We start from the raw sequence: 22,600 nt of genomic DNA, 5'->3' as shown, positions 1-22,600 counted from the left end.
GGCCTCTGCTTGATTGAAAAGTGCTGATCCTGTGTGTTGTTTCACAGCGCAGGGGGTGAAGTCCTGCTCACCTCTCATCAGTGTTTGTCTTCAAGCTAGTCTAGTCCATTAAAGGCTTAGTCTCAGCAGGTGGTTGATTGAGTTAGCTCATTACCAATGTGCTGAGCAGGTACAACACATCCCTGACAAAGACACTGCTAATTAACAAGCTCTAATGGCCCCGATCATGCCGCGCTTGTGTATGTTTCTGCATGTGTGTACTGGTGTGTACAAACATGTCAGAGCTTGTTTGTCACTGATGTGCCTACTACTCTAAGAGCCCATTGTATTTGTTTATCCAGAACGTACTCCTCCGCCTCTCTCCTCTGTGGGTTGGTAGCACAGCGTGTCTTGAACATGTTGTTATTAATAGAAGGCGCTAATTCTCAGTGGAGATACATCTGAAGAAAATAGACATCCACTGACATCCATTCCGTCTCTCACTCTTTTTTTAATCTTTTTTTTTTGTTACTATGCTGACATTTTGTATGATCTATGACCGAAGGTTACACTGTCACGTCTATTATGGATTATTACATACTTAAAGCGACAGTCATCTTTGTAACACAAACACTGTTGTCAAGTATGAGGACGAAAGCAAAGGGAAACACACACTGTCTCTAATAAACTCAGAACTCCACAGGGAGGAAGGGTAAGAGTGGCAGGAAGTAGTTCTCCTACTCTGACACAAACACAGTCGTGCTCATGGCAGATTTACAGGCCAGTCATATAAGGTCACACATGCAGTAATTTTCTGTGACCATTACAATATAAATACACAGAGGGTCCTAGAAATAACTCATCATAAAACACAAGCCGTGCGCTATATGTTGACACAAATTTCTTAAAAAAATCTTACTAATGAATTCTTCAAATATAATATCATCGTGGTAGAAAATCAATTAGCATAAAGACCTTTAATTCCCTCGTCAATTCTGCTTTTAAACGCGCTTTTCCTCCTGGAAAATCTATTTTTGGCAGTGGTTGCTTGAATTGGATTAGTGGGCAGTCAAACCCATTTTAGTTCAGGGGCCAAATACGGAGCAGTTTGATCTCAACTGGGCCACAGATTTTATGCGGGAAAATTAGTAATTTCAGCATAATTTCACAAATACAAATACAAAATATAAAAGAAACTGACAATATCCAAGCAGTAAGTGATAGATATCAGTCCCAACAGGATCTTCACTTTAAACTTCCTTGATTTTGTGACCAATTTCTATTTAAATAAGGGAAATATTATGTAACACTTGGAGGAAAATTTAAGAATTTTGAAAGATTTAAGTTTAACATCAGAAATGACTGCCATCATGCAATATAAGCACCAGGAAAACTGTGATAACCTGCAAATACTGTTGGATTTCATTTACACAATGATTCATGTTTTCTCTGTCCTTTTTACTTTCTCCTGTGGGCTGAGTTTGGATGCTCCAAAGGGCCGGATTTGGCCCCGGGCCATGAGTTTGACACATGTGCCGTACAGGGTCACAGGAGGTGCTGGAACATTTCCCAGCAGCCATAGAGAGTAAGAAAAAATAAAGTTTTCAAGTTTTTTTTATTGATAAAAATTATACAACATTAAAAAGTAACGTAACCGCTCTCACATATAATTTAACTATTTAAAACGTATATGTTGTAAACTGAAATGAAGTACATTAGTAAAACATTTGATAATTGTTTTATATTGCCTTTAATATCAACTATAATTTGTATCCTGAGTAACACCTGCATTCTCTCACAATCAACATAACAAATTACATGTTTATGAAATGGTTACGTGTTTATTTTGAAATAATTTACAAAATGTCATTAAATGTAATAACATGATCTCACATTTGCAAGAAGCTAACCTATTAAAAAACTGGCATCCAAACTCAACTTTATTATTGACTTCTTTAGTCTCCCCTGAAACAGAGACCCTAACGTGTACTGGTTTGAACCGGCCAGTTTCGTGCTCAAATGAAACACATGCATCATTGTGTCAGCCGTCAGTTCATTTGAGGAAAGTCAGCAACAGACCTCCTCTATGCCTTCCAAACACAAACAGTGTCTAATGTTCATTTATATGAATTTGATTAAGAGCAGAAGCAAAAACACAGTGCCACCTATTATTCTCAGAAATCTCTGAAGCTAAAAAAAAACAAAAACTTGTAGGGATGTTCTTTGGCTCCATCGGGACGCAGATTCAGTCAGTTTGAAGGGAAAACACACACAATGTTGAATTGGAAAAGAAAACAATGTCCTACCTGCTCAAATCCATTTCTCTGAAATTCCTCATAACCAAATATGTCGAGGATTCCAATTTCCAAAGCTGGATCTCTGTAAGAAATGAACAGAGGAGGAGCTTGTTTTTTTAGATAGAAACATTTGTTTTCCTGAATCAGTGTTTCTGTGTCTCTTCAGCACATGCTGTCATTCTGTGTGTACATCGTTTAGCGATTTCATGATCTATAACAGATGATATAATGCTGATCAGCTAGTGACTTTAACCAATTTTGATTTGTTCTGTCTACTAATAAAAATGAAACCAATCCAATCAGAACTCGTGATCAAGTAAGCTTATGCACTGATTACATTAAATCTGTTTGAGTATTTACAAACATTAATACCATCCTATATCAGGTTTATCAATGGTAATTTCATCTTTAAAATGATGCATAAACTCATTTTAGTCGATTATGCCTGACTAAAATCTTAAGTCATTTAGTCAACTAAAATCAGACTATAACTGAAATAGTCCTGATGACTAAATTTAGGCCAAAACTACCATTTCAGTCACAGACAGAAAAGTCACAAAGTGGTTCACAAAATTACAATAGACATGCAAAGTACATTTACAGTCACAAAACATGATGGTCATAAAACAACCCTTAATCAACTGGAATTAAAACACTTTCTGAAACAAATAGGTTTTCAGTTTGCTCTTTAAAACATCAGAATCAAGTATGCGCAAGGAAGGTGGAAGGTCGTTCCCAATCTCATGGTCCTGAAACGAGTACGAGGGACCGTAAACAGGTTCTGATCCAGAGAACTCAGCCTCCGAGAGGGGGTATAAGGACACAACAAGTCTCTAATGTAGGAGGGAGCCTGACCATGCAAGGCCAGGAGCTTAAAATTGAAACAAAAAGTGACTGAGAGCCAATGAAGGGCTGTTAGAATGGAAGTAATATGAGCTCTTCTGTTTGTGCGAGTCAGTAACCTTGCCACAGAGTTTTGTACCTGCTGAAGACGAGACAGCTCCTTTTGTTTAGACAAGAAAATAAACTGTTACAGTCTTCTAAACGAGAAGACACAAAGGCGTGGATAATAATTTCAGTGGTGGAATAAATACATGAGAACCTTCACACTTTGGTTTCTGATTCTATAACCAGTGAGGTTCACAGGAACAATAGGAGGAAGATGGATCGGGTGGACATTAGTGTGTGCATTACTTACCTGGGGCATACAAATTATCATCAAACACTAAAGAAAGACGACAACACAGCTCAAGGATGACATCTGTGTGAGAACCTTCTTTTTCTCTTTTCTAGTGTTCTTATAAGGCTTCTGATGTAGATTTATTGTTTGTTGCTGGTCAGGTTTGCTTCATGTTTACAGAGTGAGTGCTGGACATGGATGTTGTGTGGTGCCAGATATGACTGAAGTGAAGAGAGGGGGTGTAAACCAAGAAAAGGTTTTTATAGTGTAATAACACAAACCAGTGAACTTCCCAACAGTTGAGAGTGCAGTGGTTGTTCTGAGTGGTGGAGACCAACAAGCTTTAAAAGTTATTGTGTAATCAACATAAAGAAGGATTGATTACTCACCTTCCATTATGAGCTATGTAATAAATATAAATAGACATAAAAGTAATGTCATGAAGCGTTTAGTTTATTATATTCAGTAAAGGACTAACAAATGATCCAAATCTCAAAAATAAAGAACAACATACCTAATGCAGTCATCGTCGCCCTGAAGGTAATCGTTGATGCTATTGACCAGATAGCTGAAGAGGCGTCCATAGATGGCTTTGGACAGTTGGTCTCTGTTCTGTTCCGACATCTCGACTGTGTGGCGACGGGTGATGACATCACCTTGCATGAAAATTAAATGACAATGACCTTAAGTATTTTATCATTCACTGATTGGATAGGCCTGCATGGTCATATTCACCCTCTTTGATACATTTCATATGAAGATCTACAAAACTAAAGTATAACAATGAGCTCCTCCAAGTGGTTTCAGGGATTCTCCTTTCCATAATCCAAATGTATTATTTCCACAGTAACTGTTTCCTGTTTTTGTAATGGGCCAATAATCAGTCTGAAGTCAGTTTATGACTATCACGTAAATGTTAATAACCGGCTTATTTATTAGAAAGAAAGTTGATATTTGTCTCAACGCTTCTGCCTCAGGGCTCTAGGTGTAGTAAAAACAGCCTGGCAAGTTGATACCTTTGAAGTATTGAACATCGGAGGTGAGGGCGGTGCTGAAGTCATTTGGGGACACCTGCAGTAATCCAGCAACTGTAGTGAAGAAGACAAAGGGAGGCAGGGGAAGAGTGGGAGGATAAATAATAGCAACAGGCCTGAGTGAAAACAGGAAAAACAGCATTAAATATTAACTGCAGAGCTGTGATGGACTGGCGCCCTGTGCAGGGTGTACCTGTATGACAGCTGGAGATAGGTAGAGGTGGAAGTAATGGAGTACAAGTACTCACACTCTGTAATTGAGTTGCTTTTATGGGTACTTGTACTTTTTTTTGTATATTTCTAAATCAGTCATTTTACTGGTACTTAAATATGTTTTAAAAAGAGTAAAGTGAGTACATTGAACATTATACATATGTTCTTATGAGTGCCATTTCTGATCAACGCCCAGCCATTTTCTTGGGTTCAGGTTGGGGTTTTCCACCTATTATGTTGTTACCCACATAACATGACACTGTTTTAGAGTTCATAAAGTTAGCAATACTTAGAGCCTAGATTTTTTTTAATAATTGAATTAATTGGAGTTATTTTATTTAAATTAAAAATTGTACATGAGATGTTTACTGTATGCAAGGGAACAGTAGCAAGATTTATTACCAAAAATAACCCTGATGGAAGTATTGATCTTGCCGGCAGCAATTAGTCATCATTGGATTTCTGAGCAGAGCCCACAAACAACAGACTGTAACAGGTGACGGCAACCCAGAAACTCTTTGTTGACATCACCAGCAAGGACATCAGGTTTCCCTGACAACAGCTCTTTTCCTGTTCAGGCACTGATGTCACTTGTTTACCATCTTTTACAAGTCAGAGGTCACAGGGTTAAATGTAGGGGTTGCTTAAAAAGAGGAGGAGAGTGAGGAAAACACCGTACCTGAAAGTGTAAAACTGTGTGTGGGTGTGTCCCTTGCTCACAGCAACTTCATGTTGGCAAACTATGTGACTTACAAAACAGGTGACTGTCTGACCTTTGCTATAACTGGCAGGCACTCAAAAACAGGACTCCAAAAGCGTGAGTGTGTGTGAGAGAGAGAGAAGGAGGAGCTTTCAAACCGGAGTAAACAAGATGAGCTAGACATGCATCACACACACACACACACACACACACACACACACACACACACACACACACACACACACACACACACACACACACACACACACACACACACACACACACACACACACACACACACACACACACACACACACACACACACACACACACACACACACACACACACACACACACACACACACACACACACACACACAGCTCTCTCCTGATAGTCACTGACCTCTCTCTAGAAGCTGCAGGTCTGAAGGGAAGGCTGTATCTGCATCGGTCAGTGCAGTGAACTGGAGGTCCCCAATATGGAGCACAGCAGACAGCAGCACAAACACAGAGTCCACCTCCTTCAAGGAAAGAAATTGGACTGAGAACAGCTGTTTGGACAATATATTTACAAAAGTAATACATGTTACATTGTGACCTAATCTCTTCTGTGTTCAGTTGTATAAAATATGTGAACTGAAATTTCAAATAAAGGCATCTCTATGCTTTTTTTTTTAACATTATTTATGTGTGGTAATCTGATGCAAAATAATAATTTTTTCTTCTAGCTCACTCCAATCTGAGTCTAATTTGCCAAAGTAAATGTAAGATATCTTCAAAGACAAGTTTGTGAACATGAATTTGCAAAAGTTTTTTATACATATACACTATCGGTCAAAAGTTTTAGATCACCCTAATTTTTCCAGGTATTTATTGCAATTTAAGTCGTGCAAGTCCAATGAATAGCTTGAAATGGTACAAAGCTATGTACTGAACAGCCAGAGGTTAAAAAAATAATGTACATTTCAGAATTATACAAATCGGCCTTTTTCAGGGAACGCGAAGTGGGTTAACAATTTAACGCTGTTCTGCAGCAATGAAGGTTGAATCATCCTTGAAAGCTGGTGCTACTAATTACTACTACAACCCCCACTGTCTGCATAAAAGCAGTGTTGGAACACACTGTACTTTGATGAGTCAAAAGTTTAGAACACATTCAGAAATTGATTCAATGATTTATTTTTCAACTCAAATTGCTTATTTGTTCTATGCTTTCATTTCAGAGTGCAATGACACAATAAACTGAATCATTTTCAGTAAAAATCTGGAAAAAGTGTGGTGTTCTAAAACTTTTGACCAGTAGTGTATATTATATTGTAAAATTGGCATCTATTCATTTTTACAGGCCTATATTGACAGGAGCTTTATTGCGCTTTAGGACCCTTCCCAAAGGCAGCAATTGCTCTGATCCTTCCTTATGATGTTCCTCCTAACTCCCTCTCCCTTGTTTCTCCCCCTCACTAGGGTCAAACAGGTTCCCCTCTAGTAAAGTTCAGCTTACCCTTCCTTAGGGAGGGCTGGTAATGGTCACAATTAAGCAAAAATACAAAATGTATTTATTTTTATTTATTTATTTTATTTTTTGCAAAAACAAAACACGCATACAGTAGTATGCACTATGTAGTGTTAACCTATGACAGAAAAATAAATGAATAAATAACTAAATAAAGTGACCCCTTGCATTGATAATAGATGATAAATACTGAATTTGCAGTTTTACTCCAGGCACTGGCAAAAAATGTTTTCCACAAATTATCAATGTGAAGCAATCTGTAACCATACGAAAATATAAACCCACGGGACAATCATGTAAAGCCAAAGTCCACTTTAATTTATTTTTTCACACCATAAATTTAGTCTTTTGCCAAAATGTATTCTAAAAAACACTTCTTTTCTTTTTTTAAAAATCTTATTCCGGATCAATTGTACAAAGAAGGCACTGGTAAAAAACAATGTATTTTGTGTCACTGACATGATTGGAATGAATAGGGGTTGTTGACCTACAGATTGTTTCAGACCGGCAGTTGAGTGGTTTTTTTAATGATTTTAATTTGTGGGGAAAACATGCAGATGATACACTTGTGTTTTGTGAGCATTCCCCCCTCCATCTACACCATGGTCATCCGCGTTGCCCTTGAGTAGAGGACGCCTAATGGAATACCCCATTCCCTGCTGCTCTCATTCACAGGGAGGGGGGATGTTGTTGGACTTTAAGGATGTGTGTGTGTGCGTGTGTGTGTGTGTAATTTGACTGCGTTTGCACTCTCTCAAAGAAGGATATTGAAGCTGATATCTTGGAGATAAACACAAGCATTAGTCTCTGTCTGACACTCTATACATAGACAGACCCCCACCTCTCAGGGAGAAGAAGAAAGGGAATGAGGGAGAGAAAAGGAGCATTTGAGAGCGTTAATGACGATTGACCTTTGGGTCTGGACTCCAAGTCGTCCCTGGATGTGAGCTTAGACAGGGACCAATGGGTGGTCTATCACTTCCATCGTTACTCCCCCACCCTGTTATTCTGTCCCAGGTCTCATGCTTATCTAGTGGATGGTGTAGTACCCTGCGGATAGTAGCACATTGCAGTGTTTTGATCCCTCCCTTCCTGTGCCCTAACTGTCTGTATTGACTGCTAGAGGATTAAAAGGTGAGATGATGGTCACTCCCGGCTGATAGATGCTGACTAGGGATCTAAAAATAGCACCTGATAATGGACTGGGACCACAGCTGGAGGTGCACGGTACACACCGTACTAACACATGCATGCCTGCTGGATGCATCAATCAGCAGCTTTTCCTTTAAGAACTTTAAGGAAAGTTAAGGAAAACATTTTTTTCAATCATAATTTCACAATACCTCCATTGGTACGTTGCATGCTCAGTATTATTATGTGTTGATATCCAGTGTTTGGAATAACGGCGTTTAAAGTAATGGCGTTAGGTAACGTTGTTTTTCAGTAACGGGGTAATCTAACTATTTACTTTTTACGCTGCTACAACGCCGTTATCGTTACTGAACGTTAAATGCGGTGCGTTACATGTATTGATTAAATAAAATGTTATCCGAAAGCATCCCTGGCTTCTGAATCAGCTGTTGTGAGGAGGTGGGTTAAAAACAAGGTGAGCGATTATGATTGGCTTAGGCTGCGTTATGTTTCATGGTGGCCAATCAGAGCCAGTATTTTTACACATGTGCCAGCAAGAGGAGGCGGGTTAAAAACAAGGTGAGCGATTATGATTGGCTAAGGTGACGTGCCAGCACCCGCGACACACACACACACACTACAGATTTGATGAAGCAGCAGAGATGGCGAGCGTGGAGCAATCTGATGAAAAGTTGACATTTTTAAGGTGGCGATACAAACTACTTTAAATTAATTGTGGTCAAAGGCAAGAACGTGTTTGTGAAGTGTTCATTATATCCAGGAGAGAAGACTTTGTTGACATCTGTTGTAAGCAACTCAAAATTAATGAAGCGCCTCACGACACACGCATCTAAAAAATGTGAATTATTTGACATATAGCAACTTTTTTTTTTTTTTTTTTTAATAGTAACGCAAATAGTCACTTTCCTTGCTAATGAGTTACTTTTATTATAGAGTAATTTAGTAACTAACGCAGTTACATTTTGAACATGTAGTGAGTAACTATAACTAATTACTTTTTTAAAGGAACGTTCCCAATACTGTTGATATCTTATTCTACAGATGTAATTTTTTTCCTTGAGAACAACAAAGACTATCTGAGTCCTATTAACCCGAGTATTTAGCAGTGTGCGTGACACTTTCTAAGCCCTTGAAAGTCACAGGTGAGACACAGAAATCTGGGATAAATCTCATCAGTGACCTCATAAGTATCCTGATCTGAAGGTCACTGATGTTCACTTGTACAGCTCCCTGCTGTCAGTAACCTTTGGCTCTGCCTTGTGGAGGCCCTGTTGTGCCAATCAATACCTGTTTATTGAAGCCCAGGGCTCTCAGGGACTGTTTAACAGCAGCAAGACGGTCCCGGCTCTGGGTGGATGCCGTCGCGAAAGGAGGGTCCTCTCCGCCATGTCCTCTACTCAGATACCTGTGGGAAGATGGACAGTTTGAGAAGTACACTGATAGGACATCATCTATAACCTTGATAGGATGCTAGTTAGCTAGCTAAGAGTCAGATAAACACACCCAAAGTTTTTCTGAATCCCACGTATTTTCACATGCAACTTTTTCTAATTTTTCAATCCTGCCCCACAGCCGACCAACTGACCACTTCTGTCCTCAATGGCAATCGTTGTTCTGAGATCTTTAAAATGTAATACTGTGTTTGTCAGTGGGTATTCTGGTAATGTTTCATTATCGCATGACGTTTTTTCTCTGAATTCAGTTCCTTTCTGAGGCTTCAATTTCCCCAAGACATTAAACACAAAATTATGACCTGCAAGCAACTGAAAGAAGAAAAAAAAATATATAATTAGCCTAGCAAGAACATTCAACTTTAAGCTCTTCTTGTTGGAAATCAAACCCGGGTCTTTATTGTCGTCAGGTACAGATGCTTTGGCTGTTTTAAAAATAATTAATAAATGATACACACACAAAAACAAAAAAATGGACAAAAAGATTAGTAGAACATAATTTTGTGAATGAGTGCACAGATTAAAATAATTACATTTCAATGTATCATGAAAGTCATTGGAGCCCTGCATCATATCCAAATATGGAACATACATGTAGCTCCATACAAGCATATACATTTTATAGTCTATATATAGACTAAGAAATATCCCATATGGGTTAGATGCAGAATTTATCATCCATTGCAAAAAATGATGAACACACTTAAATAAGGGGTAGACTGAAGCAAAGTACAAAAATTAACAAAAGTCTGAAAAACACAAACAACTGGAGGTAAAAATATATATGATATAAAATGAATGCTGAATGAAAATCATTGGTTTAAAAGCCTCTAACTGTAAAGCACAGCCACACAGTTGCACCAACCTGTGAGCCAGGATGTTGTTCAAATAAAGTGCACTCTTGTCTTCTGCTGGAAGGCCCTCGGCCATTAGGTAGAAGATGCTGAAGTTGTGTTGTTGGGGAGGAAGGTGAACCAGTCGGGACTTCTCAAGCATAAAGGTGTACACACGGGCTGAAACATTACACATGTTTCATACATTTATTACATTTCATAAACCAAACAAATCATGAGTGATTTACTGTCTGCACAGATGAACCATTCAGAACAGGGTGGACTCAATGTGGTATTCATACAGACATATACTGCCCCCTATTGGTAAAATGTAAAATACACTTGGTTTCCTCACAGAGTAGATAGACTTGTAAAGTGAATACACATTTTTCAGTTTTAGTAAAATATGTTTTTATTAAAAAAATGAATAAATTAACTTTTTACATAAATAAACCTGAACTATAACGAGTTGAAGATTCTGAGATATAAGTACATATTATTTATTGCTAGATTGGAGGGAAAAAGATTTTATACAAATGTAACACTGAGGAGAGGAATTATAGCAGAGTTTTTTAACCTTGGGGTGGTGTCCCTATGTAGGGTAGCCTGGAATTGAAAAGGGGTCGCCTGAAATGTCTTGTAATTGATTTAAAAAATATACTGATTAAAATTATATACATATATATGTATATAAAATAATCTCTATTTTTTATCTCAAATAACTGTATTCTATACTTTCACTTTCTTAAATATAAATCTAGTTCAAATAAAATGTAAATAAATAAAAATAAATCAATAAAATAAAAAATATGAGGTGGCACATCTTGTCACTTCGTGCACTAATCCTGTCTTCTTTGTATTTGTAACACAAACAAAAAAGATCAAAAACTATTTCTAGAGAAAAAATGTCTACCATATTGCCAGAAATTTCAGATGTAACTAGAAAAGCACTCAGCGCAGACCTCCGACAAGTGATTTATTAAACCACAGTGGACTATTTTATTAGGAAATGTTGATAATGGGACAAGGAACAGGTCAATCAATTTTAGTGATGTTCCGGATAACCAAAAATGAGAAAACACCACTCGTGGAAATCCCAATATGGGTGGATTTGAGTTGTGCCTGAGCGCGGTGGCTTATGGGTAATGTAGCAGCGGTAGGGAAGTGCATTGTGTGTAAGTCCCGTCCGGTACTCGTGCTGTACTCTTTACGTTTTTGTGACAAATCTTATAAAGAATAAATGTGCTACATTTCCTTGTCCCATTATCAACATTTCCTGAAAATTTCATCTTAATCCAATCATAACTTTTCAAGTTATCTTTCTAAAAGACAAACAGACAGACAGACAGAGGGTAAAACATAACCCTCCGCTCTGCGCTTCGTGCTTGGCTGAGGTAAAAATGGGTTCATGACCCAGAAAAGTTTGGGAACCACTAAATTATATGCTTACCGCTGACTGGCATTTTCCTTTTATCACAGTACTGAATCGTTAAAACCTTGATGTAACGGCTCGAGTTACTGTTCTTCGAGGTCTTTGCATGACCGAACGCCTCCAGAATCCTGTTCACCTGCAGGTTCCATAGGAAAAAAGTAGATATCATCAGATGTTTAACTTTTTCTTTACATGAGAACACATTCACTATCATTTCCCTGAGAAAAAGCATTGAAACTGGTTTACTTCTTTAGTCTGCCACTAGATGTCAATGTGCACCCATTATAGTAGTCCTCACGACTTCTCAGGTTTAAGAATGATGAGAATTGAGACAGAGTTGACCCAGATATCAAAGACATCCCAATGACTTCATCAGACAGGCAACATGATGTTGCTTTGTTCCACAACTGAAACAATTGCGCTCACTGCATACTGAACAGGTGAAAGACATATATGCCATGTCAACTGGGTTTGCAAAAAGAAACAATAAAAATGTTAAATATTTTTTATATTTCTTATACATTTTCAGGAGAGAAAAAAAAATGCGTCATGTGAGTTAGAATAACTTACATTTGCAGTGGAAGAGGCTTTTTTTTTTTTTTTTTTCCTGGATTTAGATTAGATGATTTGTAGATCTGTTCTACAACCAACAGCTTCACTACACTGATATATTTATCAGAAAAAAAACAGTGGAAAAAAAGACTATAAAGGCATTTTGAAATAACATACTGCCTAAAGGTGCCCTCATTGAAAGATTTGTGCAAATTATTCATTGTGCTTGTATTGTATAAGAGGAAATAAGGACACATCACTCATACAGAATGTCCTGAAAACTGAGTTGACTTACGTGTTTCATTCTGGGTTCAAGCAGAAATCCTTTAGGACTGGAGCGGGCTGTCAGGTGTCTCACTATGTGCGCACAGACCTCTGTTTTCCCTGAACCACTCTCACCACTACAGAGAAATGATAAAAACAATAAAGGTACATTTTTTTTTTTTATTCTTTAAAAATCCTGAGGCCACTATGGTTTAAATGTTTTCTGGATTTTTTTTAGAGGCAAACTTTGTCTGGTAAACATTAATTACTATATATACACCAGTGGCGGATGCTTTAAGACTACAAGGGAACCTCAGCTTCCCCTAAAATCAGTGGTCAAATATGTAGTGTTGTGTGTACATTTCATTGACTAAATATATGACAGAACACATGTATGTTTAGTTCAGAATCAGCTTCTTATAACAGGAAACTGACAGTGACAGCGTGACGTTCTTCATTCATTACCGCAGCGTCACAGTGTTAATAAACAGTGGTGAAGTTCAGCTTCAATTGACTTCAATGGGACAGGATTTAGTGGTTGATCCACTGCAGTCAAACTAGACGCTCATTGGATAAATGCTCGGTTATGACGCACTTAGTCCCGCCCATCGGACGCCGGGCTTCACAGGAGGTCTATGGAGCAGTGGGCTGGATCTGTCTGTTCCGGACGCTGGAATAATGGATGATGATTGGATGATCTGTCTCAGGCTAATTCAATTTTGATTGACAGCGAAAGGAGCCAATCAGAGAGCATGACGTTTTTCAAATATTTCAGTCCGTTTCTCTGTGTTGACACGGAGACTTTGCTGATTCTCTCATAGCGAATTAACTTCTGACAAACCTAGTGTCTGTTTTTGGTGTTTGTGGAGACTGTTACTGCTTGTGTTGTGAGACTTTTGACCAAACACTCACACTCCAGCGCGCAGCAGCTACGCGCGTGCGTGTGCGCGCGCGTGTGTGTGTGTGATAATCTACAAATAGTTGTTGACTATTCAAATAGTCATTTAAATAAACAGATACATTTTCTGAAGTAGGCAGAAAATGAGCTTCCCCTGCATGAAAGACCAGCAGCCGCCACTGATACACACACACGTGTACAGTATATAGATTTTTATGTCTTCCTTTTAGACCAACTTACAGTTGAAAATCAATTTTAAACTTTATTATACTTCAAATACTAGCAGGAAAAGATTAAATAAATAAAACAACTTTAAGTTAAATTACAAAGATTATGGGGTGGAGCTAATGAGAGATGTCTAGGTTAGCACTGAAACTTGACTGAACACAAAACAAACTCATAGTTCCTAAATGTTTATTATGTTTCGGTTTGAGACATTAGTCATCGAGGTGTTCAACAAATACCTCACTTAAGCCTGACTTCTCCACCCAGCTGACATCACCCTTACATTTCACACCCTCAAGTATTATCTCCAAAAATATTACTTCATTACAAAAAAAACCCTTTTCACATTTCGTCATTCCCACAAATTGTCCTGTTTTCAATCATTTATAGAGAATCTTAGGGATGATATAAGGAATCTCTACAGATTCCATGAACAGACTTACTATGTAGGTCCTAGTAACACCAAGCAGATGGTCTCGCAAGGTCAGAAGCCCTGACTAATGACCACAGTATGTTGTGGTGTTTCGGTTCTCTGTGTGTACGAGTGTTTCTGTATTTCTGACTAACAGTCATGCTGAGCGTAAAGTCCAAAGGTCTTTTCACCGTCTTTTCATTTACCAGCTTTTTATTAGATTTCAAGGACACTTTGTCGAAGCGTGTACCTCAGGGGAACCTGGGAACTGAATGCATGCAAGTGTGCCTGAGTGTGTGTGTCTGTGTGTTAGGAGAGACACGATACAAAGAGATGCATGACGAAACTAAAAAAAAGAAGGATTAAAGTGCATTAAGGATGGTATGGAGGAAATGGGAACGTGTGTGCACATTGTCACAGCGTGCATGCTCCTATGGGTGAGTGAGATGGATTGCCCGTGGCCAGGGTGCATTAACTCTGCAAGATCGGTTACGACTCAGCGGGAATGTCACCACAGAGCTGGAACAAGATTTAATAGCAATCAGGATGCTGCCTTGGTCTTGTCGAGGACAAAGAGCGAGATGTTGCTGAGTGAACACCAAGCAGGTCGAGTGCTTGGCTCAGTTCGAGGGCTATTATTCTCTCAGAGCTTTGATCAAGTGGGAAAGCAGAAAAGTGTGGAACAATCAGGGGGCCGGCTAATCAACCCTTCACATTATTTCCGTGGACGTGTTGACATTTCAACCTTTGCAGCTTTAGAAAGTACCTCAGGATGAAACACTGCGGGCGTCGTTCTTGCAGCATCATGTGATATGCTCGCTCTGCTGAGGAGAAGATGTGAGGAGGCAGAGACGAACACAGACGTCCTGTGGAGCTCATGTACAGCTGGCTCACCTGGGAAAAAAAGTTTGCATGATGAGAAAATCAATCCATGTAGAGCATGTGTCAAACTCTAGGCTGGAGGGCAAATTCCTGATCTAATCTCAGCCAACAGCAAAATGTATTTGCAATCGCTGACGTTTAACCCATAGAAGGCAGTTACTCTGATATTTCACAACTAAAAACAATACATTTAAATAAATTAAAATTTGAACAGTGGGACCAGGATCAATAAATATTATTACTTGTGAGTATACGTACAGAGAATGAGCGGGTCATTCTCTGTATGTGTAGCTGCATGGATCGGATCTAAAAAACTGACGAGACAAAAAAGCAATCCTTTCATTTACCCAATGACATTCTATGGCAGGGATGGGCAACTCCAGTCCTCGAGAACTGGATTCCTACACTTTTAGATGTTTGTCCCAACACCTGGATGAAACCAATGTGTTGTCATCAAGTTCTGCAGAAGCATGATAATAAGCCAATCATTTAATTCAGGTGTGTTAGAGCTGGGACACATCTAAAAGTCTCAGGAATCTGGCCCTTGAGGACTGGAGATGCCCACCCCTGTTCTATGAGAAGGTAGGGCTTGGCGATTTTGACAAAAAAAAAAAAAATCTCCAATTTTTTAAAGTAAAATTTGAGTTTCGATTCTATTTTCAAAATTTTTTTTTTTCCCAATGCACTTCAAAATGACTGCAGACATCAGATATATTGTCAAAAGTGCCACTTTATTGCTGTGATTGTCCTCAAGAGTTAAAATGCATGGAACAATCCCAAAATAAAAAGTAAATGAGGCTCTGTCATTCAACAATATCACGCTTTAACCCAGGTTTAAGCAAAAGCGCAACAGCGCCTTCACAGTAGCTTCAATTTTCTGATTAAGAAATCAGATAACTACATATTTTCCAACATATAACATTACAATTAAAAAAAACAATAAACTCTTCCCTTAGCATCTCAGCATAGTGCGAATAAAAAATTAAACACATATAGCCTACTCAGAGGGTAAACAAATGTAAATAAAGAGGGGGCTGGCTCACATCGCGCTACGGTAACCCACAAGGAAGGAACGCAAAAAAGTCCAAAAAAACAGTGCTGGAAAAATAAATAAATAATTATTTATTAGATATACATTTTTTTTTTTTACTTGAATTAATGTGCTGCAGTACTAGATGCATGCATATCCATAGTCTCCTATAGCAGGTATGTAGTCTTCAAACATCACTATCAGAGATCTTATGTATCCATTCTCTACTTGATCATTTCTCTTAAAGGTTATTCTTGATCAGTGATGCATGTGGACCTGTGGTGTATAGGGTAAAAAAGCAGCAGGTTTGGTTTGAGCTCTGCCAGAGCAGAGGAGGTGACAGACCAAGCAGATGATACATGCTGTGACATATGAGCTTCTTTACACCGGCTCTTCCCAGCTTCTCCTGGAGTGAATCCAGGCAGTGGTAGAAATGAAGCAGCTGGAGGAGGAAGAGGGAAACCTCATCCTTTATGAAACCAACTCCTACTGGTTTTTTTTACAGAATGGTCTCTTTGAACCAGTGTAAACCTATTTCAAAAAGGTTCTATACCTAGGATTATGATGCAAATTATGTATTTGCCATTAAATTAAGTGATATAAAGTGGCCAATTAGCATTACTAAAACAAGCATTAATCAAATATAGCCTATGCGTACTTGTACACATCCTTTATATATTCAAGATGCCTGAGTTTACATGCGTTTGATCTAACAAAACTGTACCCATCTCTTCCCAGTCTAATGCAGAGTCAGCCCTGTGTTGTATATCACTGACAGGAAAACTGCATTATTTATCAAGCACCAGCTCCATTTCATTTGTTCGCGTCCTTCCTATTATGCAGCAAACTCCATCCGCTCATTTTGCAATGGAAATCTAATAACAGCCACATTAGCTAAATATTAAACATGCTGTGAAAACACCGGTGAAATATGTGATGTGCTGTGTAATCTGCATGCTTACTAAAGTGGAGTAGATAGGCAGCTCTTTGTTTGGATTGATCAGCAGAAGGATGTGTCCAATGTACGTCTGCAAAAGAACACAAAAACACAATTTGTGTGTAAGTTGGACAGAGTGAAGCTTGATTTTAATTTCTCAACACATGCTTTAAGCTATATTTGCCCTTATGGGACTTGGAAATGTAGAAATGTATTGGCTGACAAGGCCAGGGAAGGGTCCCCAATCACAACATTGGTAATGATCATTTCCCTAATAAAGCTAACAAATGGTTCCTCCCACCCACTCACAAACCCTGAGGTCTGTTAAATGGATAAATGCCCATTTTTACTTTGTGACCTCTGTTGTCCAAACTGCTAACCTTGTGTTCCTTTCAGAGAAACCCGGAGGCAGTTTGAAAGCTTTGCACTGTCCCCTGAGAGAATACTGACGTTGCTAACGTTTGCTTGCTAACATGCTGCTCTGTCCGTGTGCCCTGACTCAAGGTTAATGACTTGAACAAATTTCCCATGACCAAAGACCCGAGGTAGAAGTCTATTGCTTTTTTTTTTTTTTTTTTTAAAACTCCCCATCTGTCGTCATTTACATTTTTGTAGAATCCCAATTAAGTGGAATAGTTGGTAATGGAGCCTTTACCAGTGTTTGTGCTGGGAACAGCTCCATCTTTCCTGGCAGAAGGTGAAAACCTTCTCATCAAAGCCCCATTTCTGACCACCCTGCTGTGAACATAAGGCACTGTTCCTGCTTTTGTCCCCTTTTTGTTTTGAGAAATTTACCCCACTCTTCACAAAAAGTTCAAAACATACAAACAAGAGAAAAATAATGAAATAAAAAGAAAGGATAAAAAATTACCTGTTATGATTTATAATTGAAATACTACAACAAGCCAGATAGTCCAAGTTCTCCTTCTGATCATTTTTTCCTTCTTTTGTGACAATACTTCCTGATGCACGAATAATTACCAACATTTTCCTCACTTCAATTTTCCACACTATTTCCCCAAAAGACAGCAATTCTGCATCCAACCCACATTTTTTTGAGATTCCGACTGTTTCCCTTTTCTTCATCAACCATTTACACTTCCTTTCATTGTCATCCCGCTCCCTAAGTCTCCTGCTGAGGCAAACTCAACTGTCTGTCGCCCATCTGGGTTCCAGTGATAACAGACTATTACCACGTCGCCCACAAAAAAAAAAAGAGTGTGCACTGATAGCTCCACATTGATCCTGTTCCAGTCTTTACAGAGCTTCATCTCAATGGAGCCAGTAGGAAAGGGCATACATAGAAAAAGATCATTCACTGGAAATGAATGCGTTTCACTTCTGAATGTGGGCATGGATTTTTTCCCCCTTTCAATCTATCTAAATAGCATTGATTTTGCTACAGTTATTATCATAAGTGCATGTGCTTGTCAGAACAAGCCTTTCTGTTTCAAGGATTTCAGCTCCCAAGCACCAAAAACTGACACTGACCAAAAATCCTTAACATGGCACAATGATCATTCACACTTCAAAGGCTTGTGACAACTTTTGGTAAGACTTTACTTGAAGTTTAATTCATAAAGGTTGACATTACGCTGTCATATTATGACAGGACACCTGTCATTGGTATGAATAAGGTGTCAAGAGGGCTGTCATTAAGTGTCATTTGTTATCCTAACACTAACCCTGAACCTTAACCCTTTATTTTTATGAAATGTTTAAATTGGGTGGGGTGATAATGTGGTTTTCATTCTCACAGGAAGCTGCAGACCCTTTCCTCTTTTATTGAGTCCTGGATCTGTTTTATTGGAGAGTTCTTTTACTTTGTTTGTTTAATTCTTGGTTTTAATTTTTTGTTTTATTTTACTTTTACTATTTTAAATATACTGTAATAGGGAGGGGGAAGGGGTTCCTGTAGCCCATGCTTTAAACGTGTCTATCCTTACCTATATTAAACCCTAACCCTAAACCCACCAGATCCCTCCATCTAAACCACCTAATCTACCAAAATTTCTATCATAAATAATATCAACACAGTAGGTCCAAATGTATGGGCACCCCAACTTTTCTTTTTTCTTTTTTTCGAAAAAATAGGGATAAAATGTGCAATCTGGATCAATGCAGATGAAACTTGGTGGAGTTATTGAAGAACCAACCCGAGATAATACATTTATAAAGATCCATAATTTACAAACCAAGTTGTGAATTCCAGAAAAGCTGCCAATGATGAGAGATAGAGATTTTTTGTGAAACTGATTCAGAATCAGCATATTGATCCGGATGCCCTCCGAAACTTATTGGAAGCTTCCATGGTGTAAGGTCTATCAGTTGTTAAAATTGTGTCAAAATCTGTTAAATACCTTTGAAGTAATCCTGCTAACAGACAAATAAATACACAAAAGTATAAACTTGACAAATTATAAAAAATCTAACAAAAATCTTGTTTTCTAAAGGGTAGAGAGTTTTGTTTTTGCAGTTTTTTTACTTGCTACAACTTTTTGTTATTATCCAATGTAAATTCCACTTGTCCGATCCGCTCTAGACTTCAGTTGTGATTTCAAAAAGGGCCAAATGAAGCCTAGATGACAAGTATTTGTCAAAGTCAACATGCCCTAAAAATCCATATTTGCTATGGTTAAATTAAAACCAAAATTAAATCAAACTTTCAATGATAACATTTTAAAATAATTCAGGGTTTAGGATTGACACAGGTTTAGTGTTTCACACGGTGGGATATTTGAGAATGATTCATGTACACATGCTGGGAAACCCACTCTTGGAGCTCATTGGCACAAAGAAGCCGTGTTGACATCCAAATACATCGTGCGGTGAAATTCCCTAACCATAAACACGATTCCAGTTCAAATAGAAAGCCTCAGCGCGTCCCAGTTATGCCTTGGAGGGAATTTGCTTTTACATCTATGTTTGTGTGGATGTGTGAGCTCTGTGTGCCTCTGCATGTATAAATAAAGCACTTAGTAAATGAGCATGAAGGCACTTACGTAGATTTGGTTGTTGCCAAAACGTTTCTGCATCTCATAAAGCAAACTGCTGTCGGTCAGTTCACTGAGGGACGCCAGGTCATCGTTGGGGGCCGGAGGCATCAGCTTCACCTGAGGTCAGCAGAATTAAACTCAATGGTTAAACTTTGAACAGTTAGTTGTACATTACCGTGTACAACATATGATAATTTATCTTGTTTTCTTAGCTCTAGACCACATTTAATGCCAAATCTACGTTAAACTAAAGAAAGCAGGCTGTTAATTTAAGGGAAATGTTTTGTCTGAAATGTCTCCCTCTTGTGTATTTTTGCTTCTTTTTTGGAGGGTGTATAAAGATGAAGTACCTGTTCCAGTTTGCTAGTTCCTGAGCTGAAGGGACTATCTAAGCCATTTTCCAGAGAAGGATGTCGACTCATTGTTCCTCCTACATCTCTGAACATGGTACGTTTTTCCAGTAGACTGTCTCGCTTTGCAATAGACACACCTACATGGTTCCTACATGATTGGCAGATGAACAAAAACAGTGTCAAAAGTGAGCAAAAATGATTTAAGCAGTTAAAACTAGATTCACAATGAAACCGTGTTAGATTATATATTTTTTTAGTTCTCAGGTACGAGTTAACCCACAAGTTCTTGACAGGAGTGTGGAGGTCATATGATCCTCCATCGTAACGTTGGTCAACGCAGGGTAAAGGAGCTGATGGATCCTTCAGTCTTTGCAGCCAGCACTCCTCTGCCTTTAGAAGCATATCTGATATGGGCTTTGAGAATGCGATATCTGAAGGCATGACACAAAAAAATATCAAAAGGTGTTAAGCTCACAGTTTCAAGCTGCTGAAGATGACACTATGGATTTATCTGATGAAAAAAAATATCTTCAGCAGCTTTAAGATGAAACTTAAAACTTAAAACTTAAAACTCAAAATCTTAAACTTTCGTATGAAAACTTACTTTTTGTGCCACAATAAATTTAACTGTAAAAACTGAGATTTTACTCCTTTCTGGGGGTTTATTGTCACACATGATCCTTTATCCCACTCCATGTTAAATGTGGATCCCAACAATAATCCATCCTGTGCCTCACTGCAGAGGGGCGGTAGGATTTCCCTGTCTATAATGGCCAAACAGGCCACAGGGGAGTTAAACGGCATCATCCTGTTGTATTACTACTCTCTAACAAACACCTATCACCTGCTCTTATTTTTCTATCATCACATGGGTGCAGAAGTAGTGCTTTGATAAAATGCAGGGTACTGGCTCAGTCCCAGGGGTCTTGTCCCACATCTTCTCAAAGTCTACATGCATGAAGAGACTATTGATTAAGACCCAACCAGGGCGCTCAAAAGCAGGATCAGACAATGTGAGCAAAGCAAATAGATGGAGGCGGCGACAACAGGGAGGTTTGGAGGTAAAATAAAGGTTTCTGACACGCGTGATAACAACAGCAATGACACCAGCTCAGTTCAAACGCTAGATGCAAAACCCCACTCAAGGAAAAAAGCTCTAATTCTTCTAGCTCTTATTGTCTTTCTAAAAGTAAGTAGAAGAATGCATATATTTTTCTAACCATTGGACTCTGGCATTAGATCATAGCTACACTAATACTGTATTTAACATAATATAGTTTCCCTACTCACTATAGGAGTGTCCTAATACAACTTATTTACTTTCGATATCATAATAATCGTGCCGCTTCTAGAATTGTCCGATACCGATCTGATCCAATATAGACACAGATCACAGATATGTTTATGATAGAAAAGCTTTGATAAAGTGATATTACTCAGAGAGAGAGCAATAGTCAACAACAGTAGATATGAGGAAAAACTGACCCATTGGTATTAACCAATGGGTTACATTTGTTTTGACCTTAAAGAATAAGAATGTTCTACGGTAAACAAAATAAAAAATAATGAGAAGACCCTGAAAAATAAGGTCAATAAATCTAATAAAAAACAATATGTATTTATAATATCTGAGACTTGTCGGTAGATGCAAGCCGGTATAATCCGATACTGATTTTTTATTTATTTTTTGCTAAAATCTCACCCATATCTGATTTCAAGATCGGGACACCCTTAACTAATATATTTATAATCACACTTCATAAATACAATACATTTTTAATATGTATATTTAATTAAAGTAATAAATCACAATTTATTTAAATAATTATGTGTGACTTTCATGCCCACATAATCTCTTAACACAGTGTCACACCTTAACACATTAATGGCATTATATCAGGTGTTACTATAAAGTGCGCGTATGACATGAATGTGGTGTGACGCTGTGAAGCTTGGTTTAAAGGGATGATTGATGCAGTCAAACTGTCACTTTTATATCACATGAATTTATCACAGTCGCCCTAGACGTATTTAAATGTGCACATGTACGTTAGTATGTACAGGTGGGTAGGGTGTGTTACCAGAAGGCTTGTCCTGGTTGCAGTTTAACAGAGTAGGGTTTGCACCTGTCCTGAGGAGATGGCTGACGATGCTGGTCTGGAGGAAACAAAGGAAAATATTTAATTTATATAAGTATAAATTCTAGTGTGTATTATTAAGTACTTGGCACAAAGGATTGTTATACTAAAGAGAGAAGTTGACATGTA

The 22,600-nt window shown here is 38.3% G+C and overlaps 1 protein-coding gene across 5 annotated transcripts in view; it reads right to left on the bottom strand.

The window, feature by feature from the left end:
- myo16 (myosin XVI) overlaps positions 1–22,600 on the bottom strand; it is a 125,777-nt gene that overhangs the window by 46,332 nt on the left and 56,845 nt on the right. For all 5 annotated transcript variants that reach the window (XM_028435756.1, XM_028435759.1, XM_028435758.1 and 2 more), the window contains 14 exons: positions 22,415–22,490; positions 20,614–20,764; positions 20,331–20,481; positions 19,987–20,097; positions 17,010–17,075; positions 14,902–15,029; positions 12,632–12,737; positions 11,803–11,920; positions 10,385–10,532; positions 9,356–9,473; positions 5,807–5,924; positions 4,473–4,544; positions 3,971–4,112; positions 2,286–2,358 (listed from right to left, as the gene is read on the bottom strand). In XM_028435756.1, coding sequence (XP_028291557.1) covers positions 2,286–2,358; positions 3,971–4,112; positions 4,473–4,544; positions 5,807–5,924; positions 9,356–9,473; positions 10,385–10,532; positions 11,803–11,920; positions 12,632–12,737; positions 14,902–15,029; positions 17,010–17,075; positions 19,987–20,097; positions 20,331–20,481; positions 20,614–20,764; positions 22,415–22,490 — 1,578 coding nt within the window. The remainder of the gene's footprint in view (positions 1–2,285; positions 2,359–3,970; positions 4,113–4,472; positions 4,545–5,806; positions 5,925–9,355; positions 9,474–10,384; positions 10,533–11,802; positions 11,921–12,631; positions 12,738–14,901; positions 15,030–17,009; positions 17,076–19,986; positions 20,098–20,330; positions 20,482–20,613; positions 20,765–22,414; positions 22,491–22,600) is intronic.

Source organism: Gouania willdenowi, chromosome 21 (assembly GCF_900634775.1).
Source record: "Gouania willdenowi chromosome 21, fGouWil2.1, whole genome shotgun sequence".
Lineage (NCBI taxonomy): Eukaryota > Metazoa > Chordata > Actinopteri > Blenniiformes > Gobiesocidae > Gouania > Gouania willdenowi.
The sequence above is the reverse complement of the archived record's forward strand: the minus strand, read 5'-3'. Positions and strand labels throughout refer to the sequence as shown.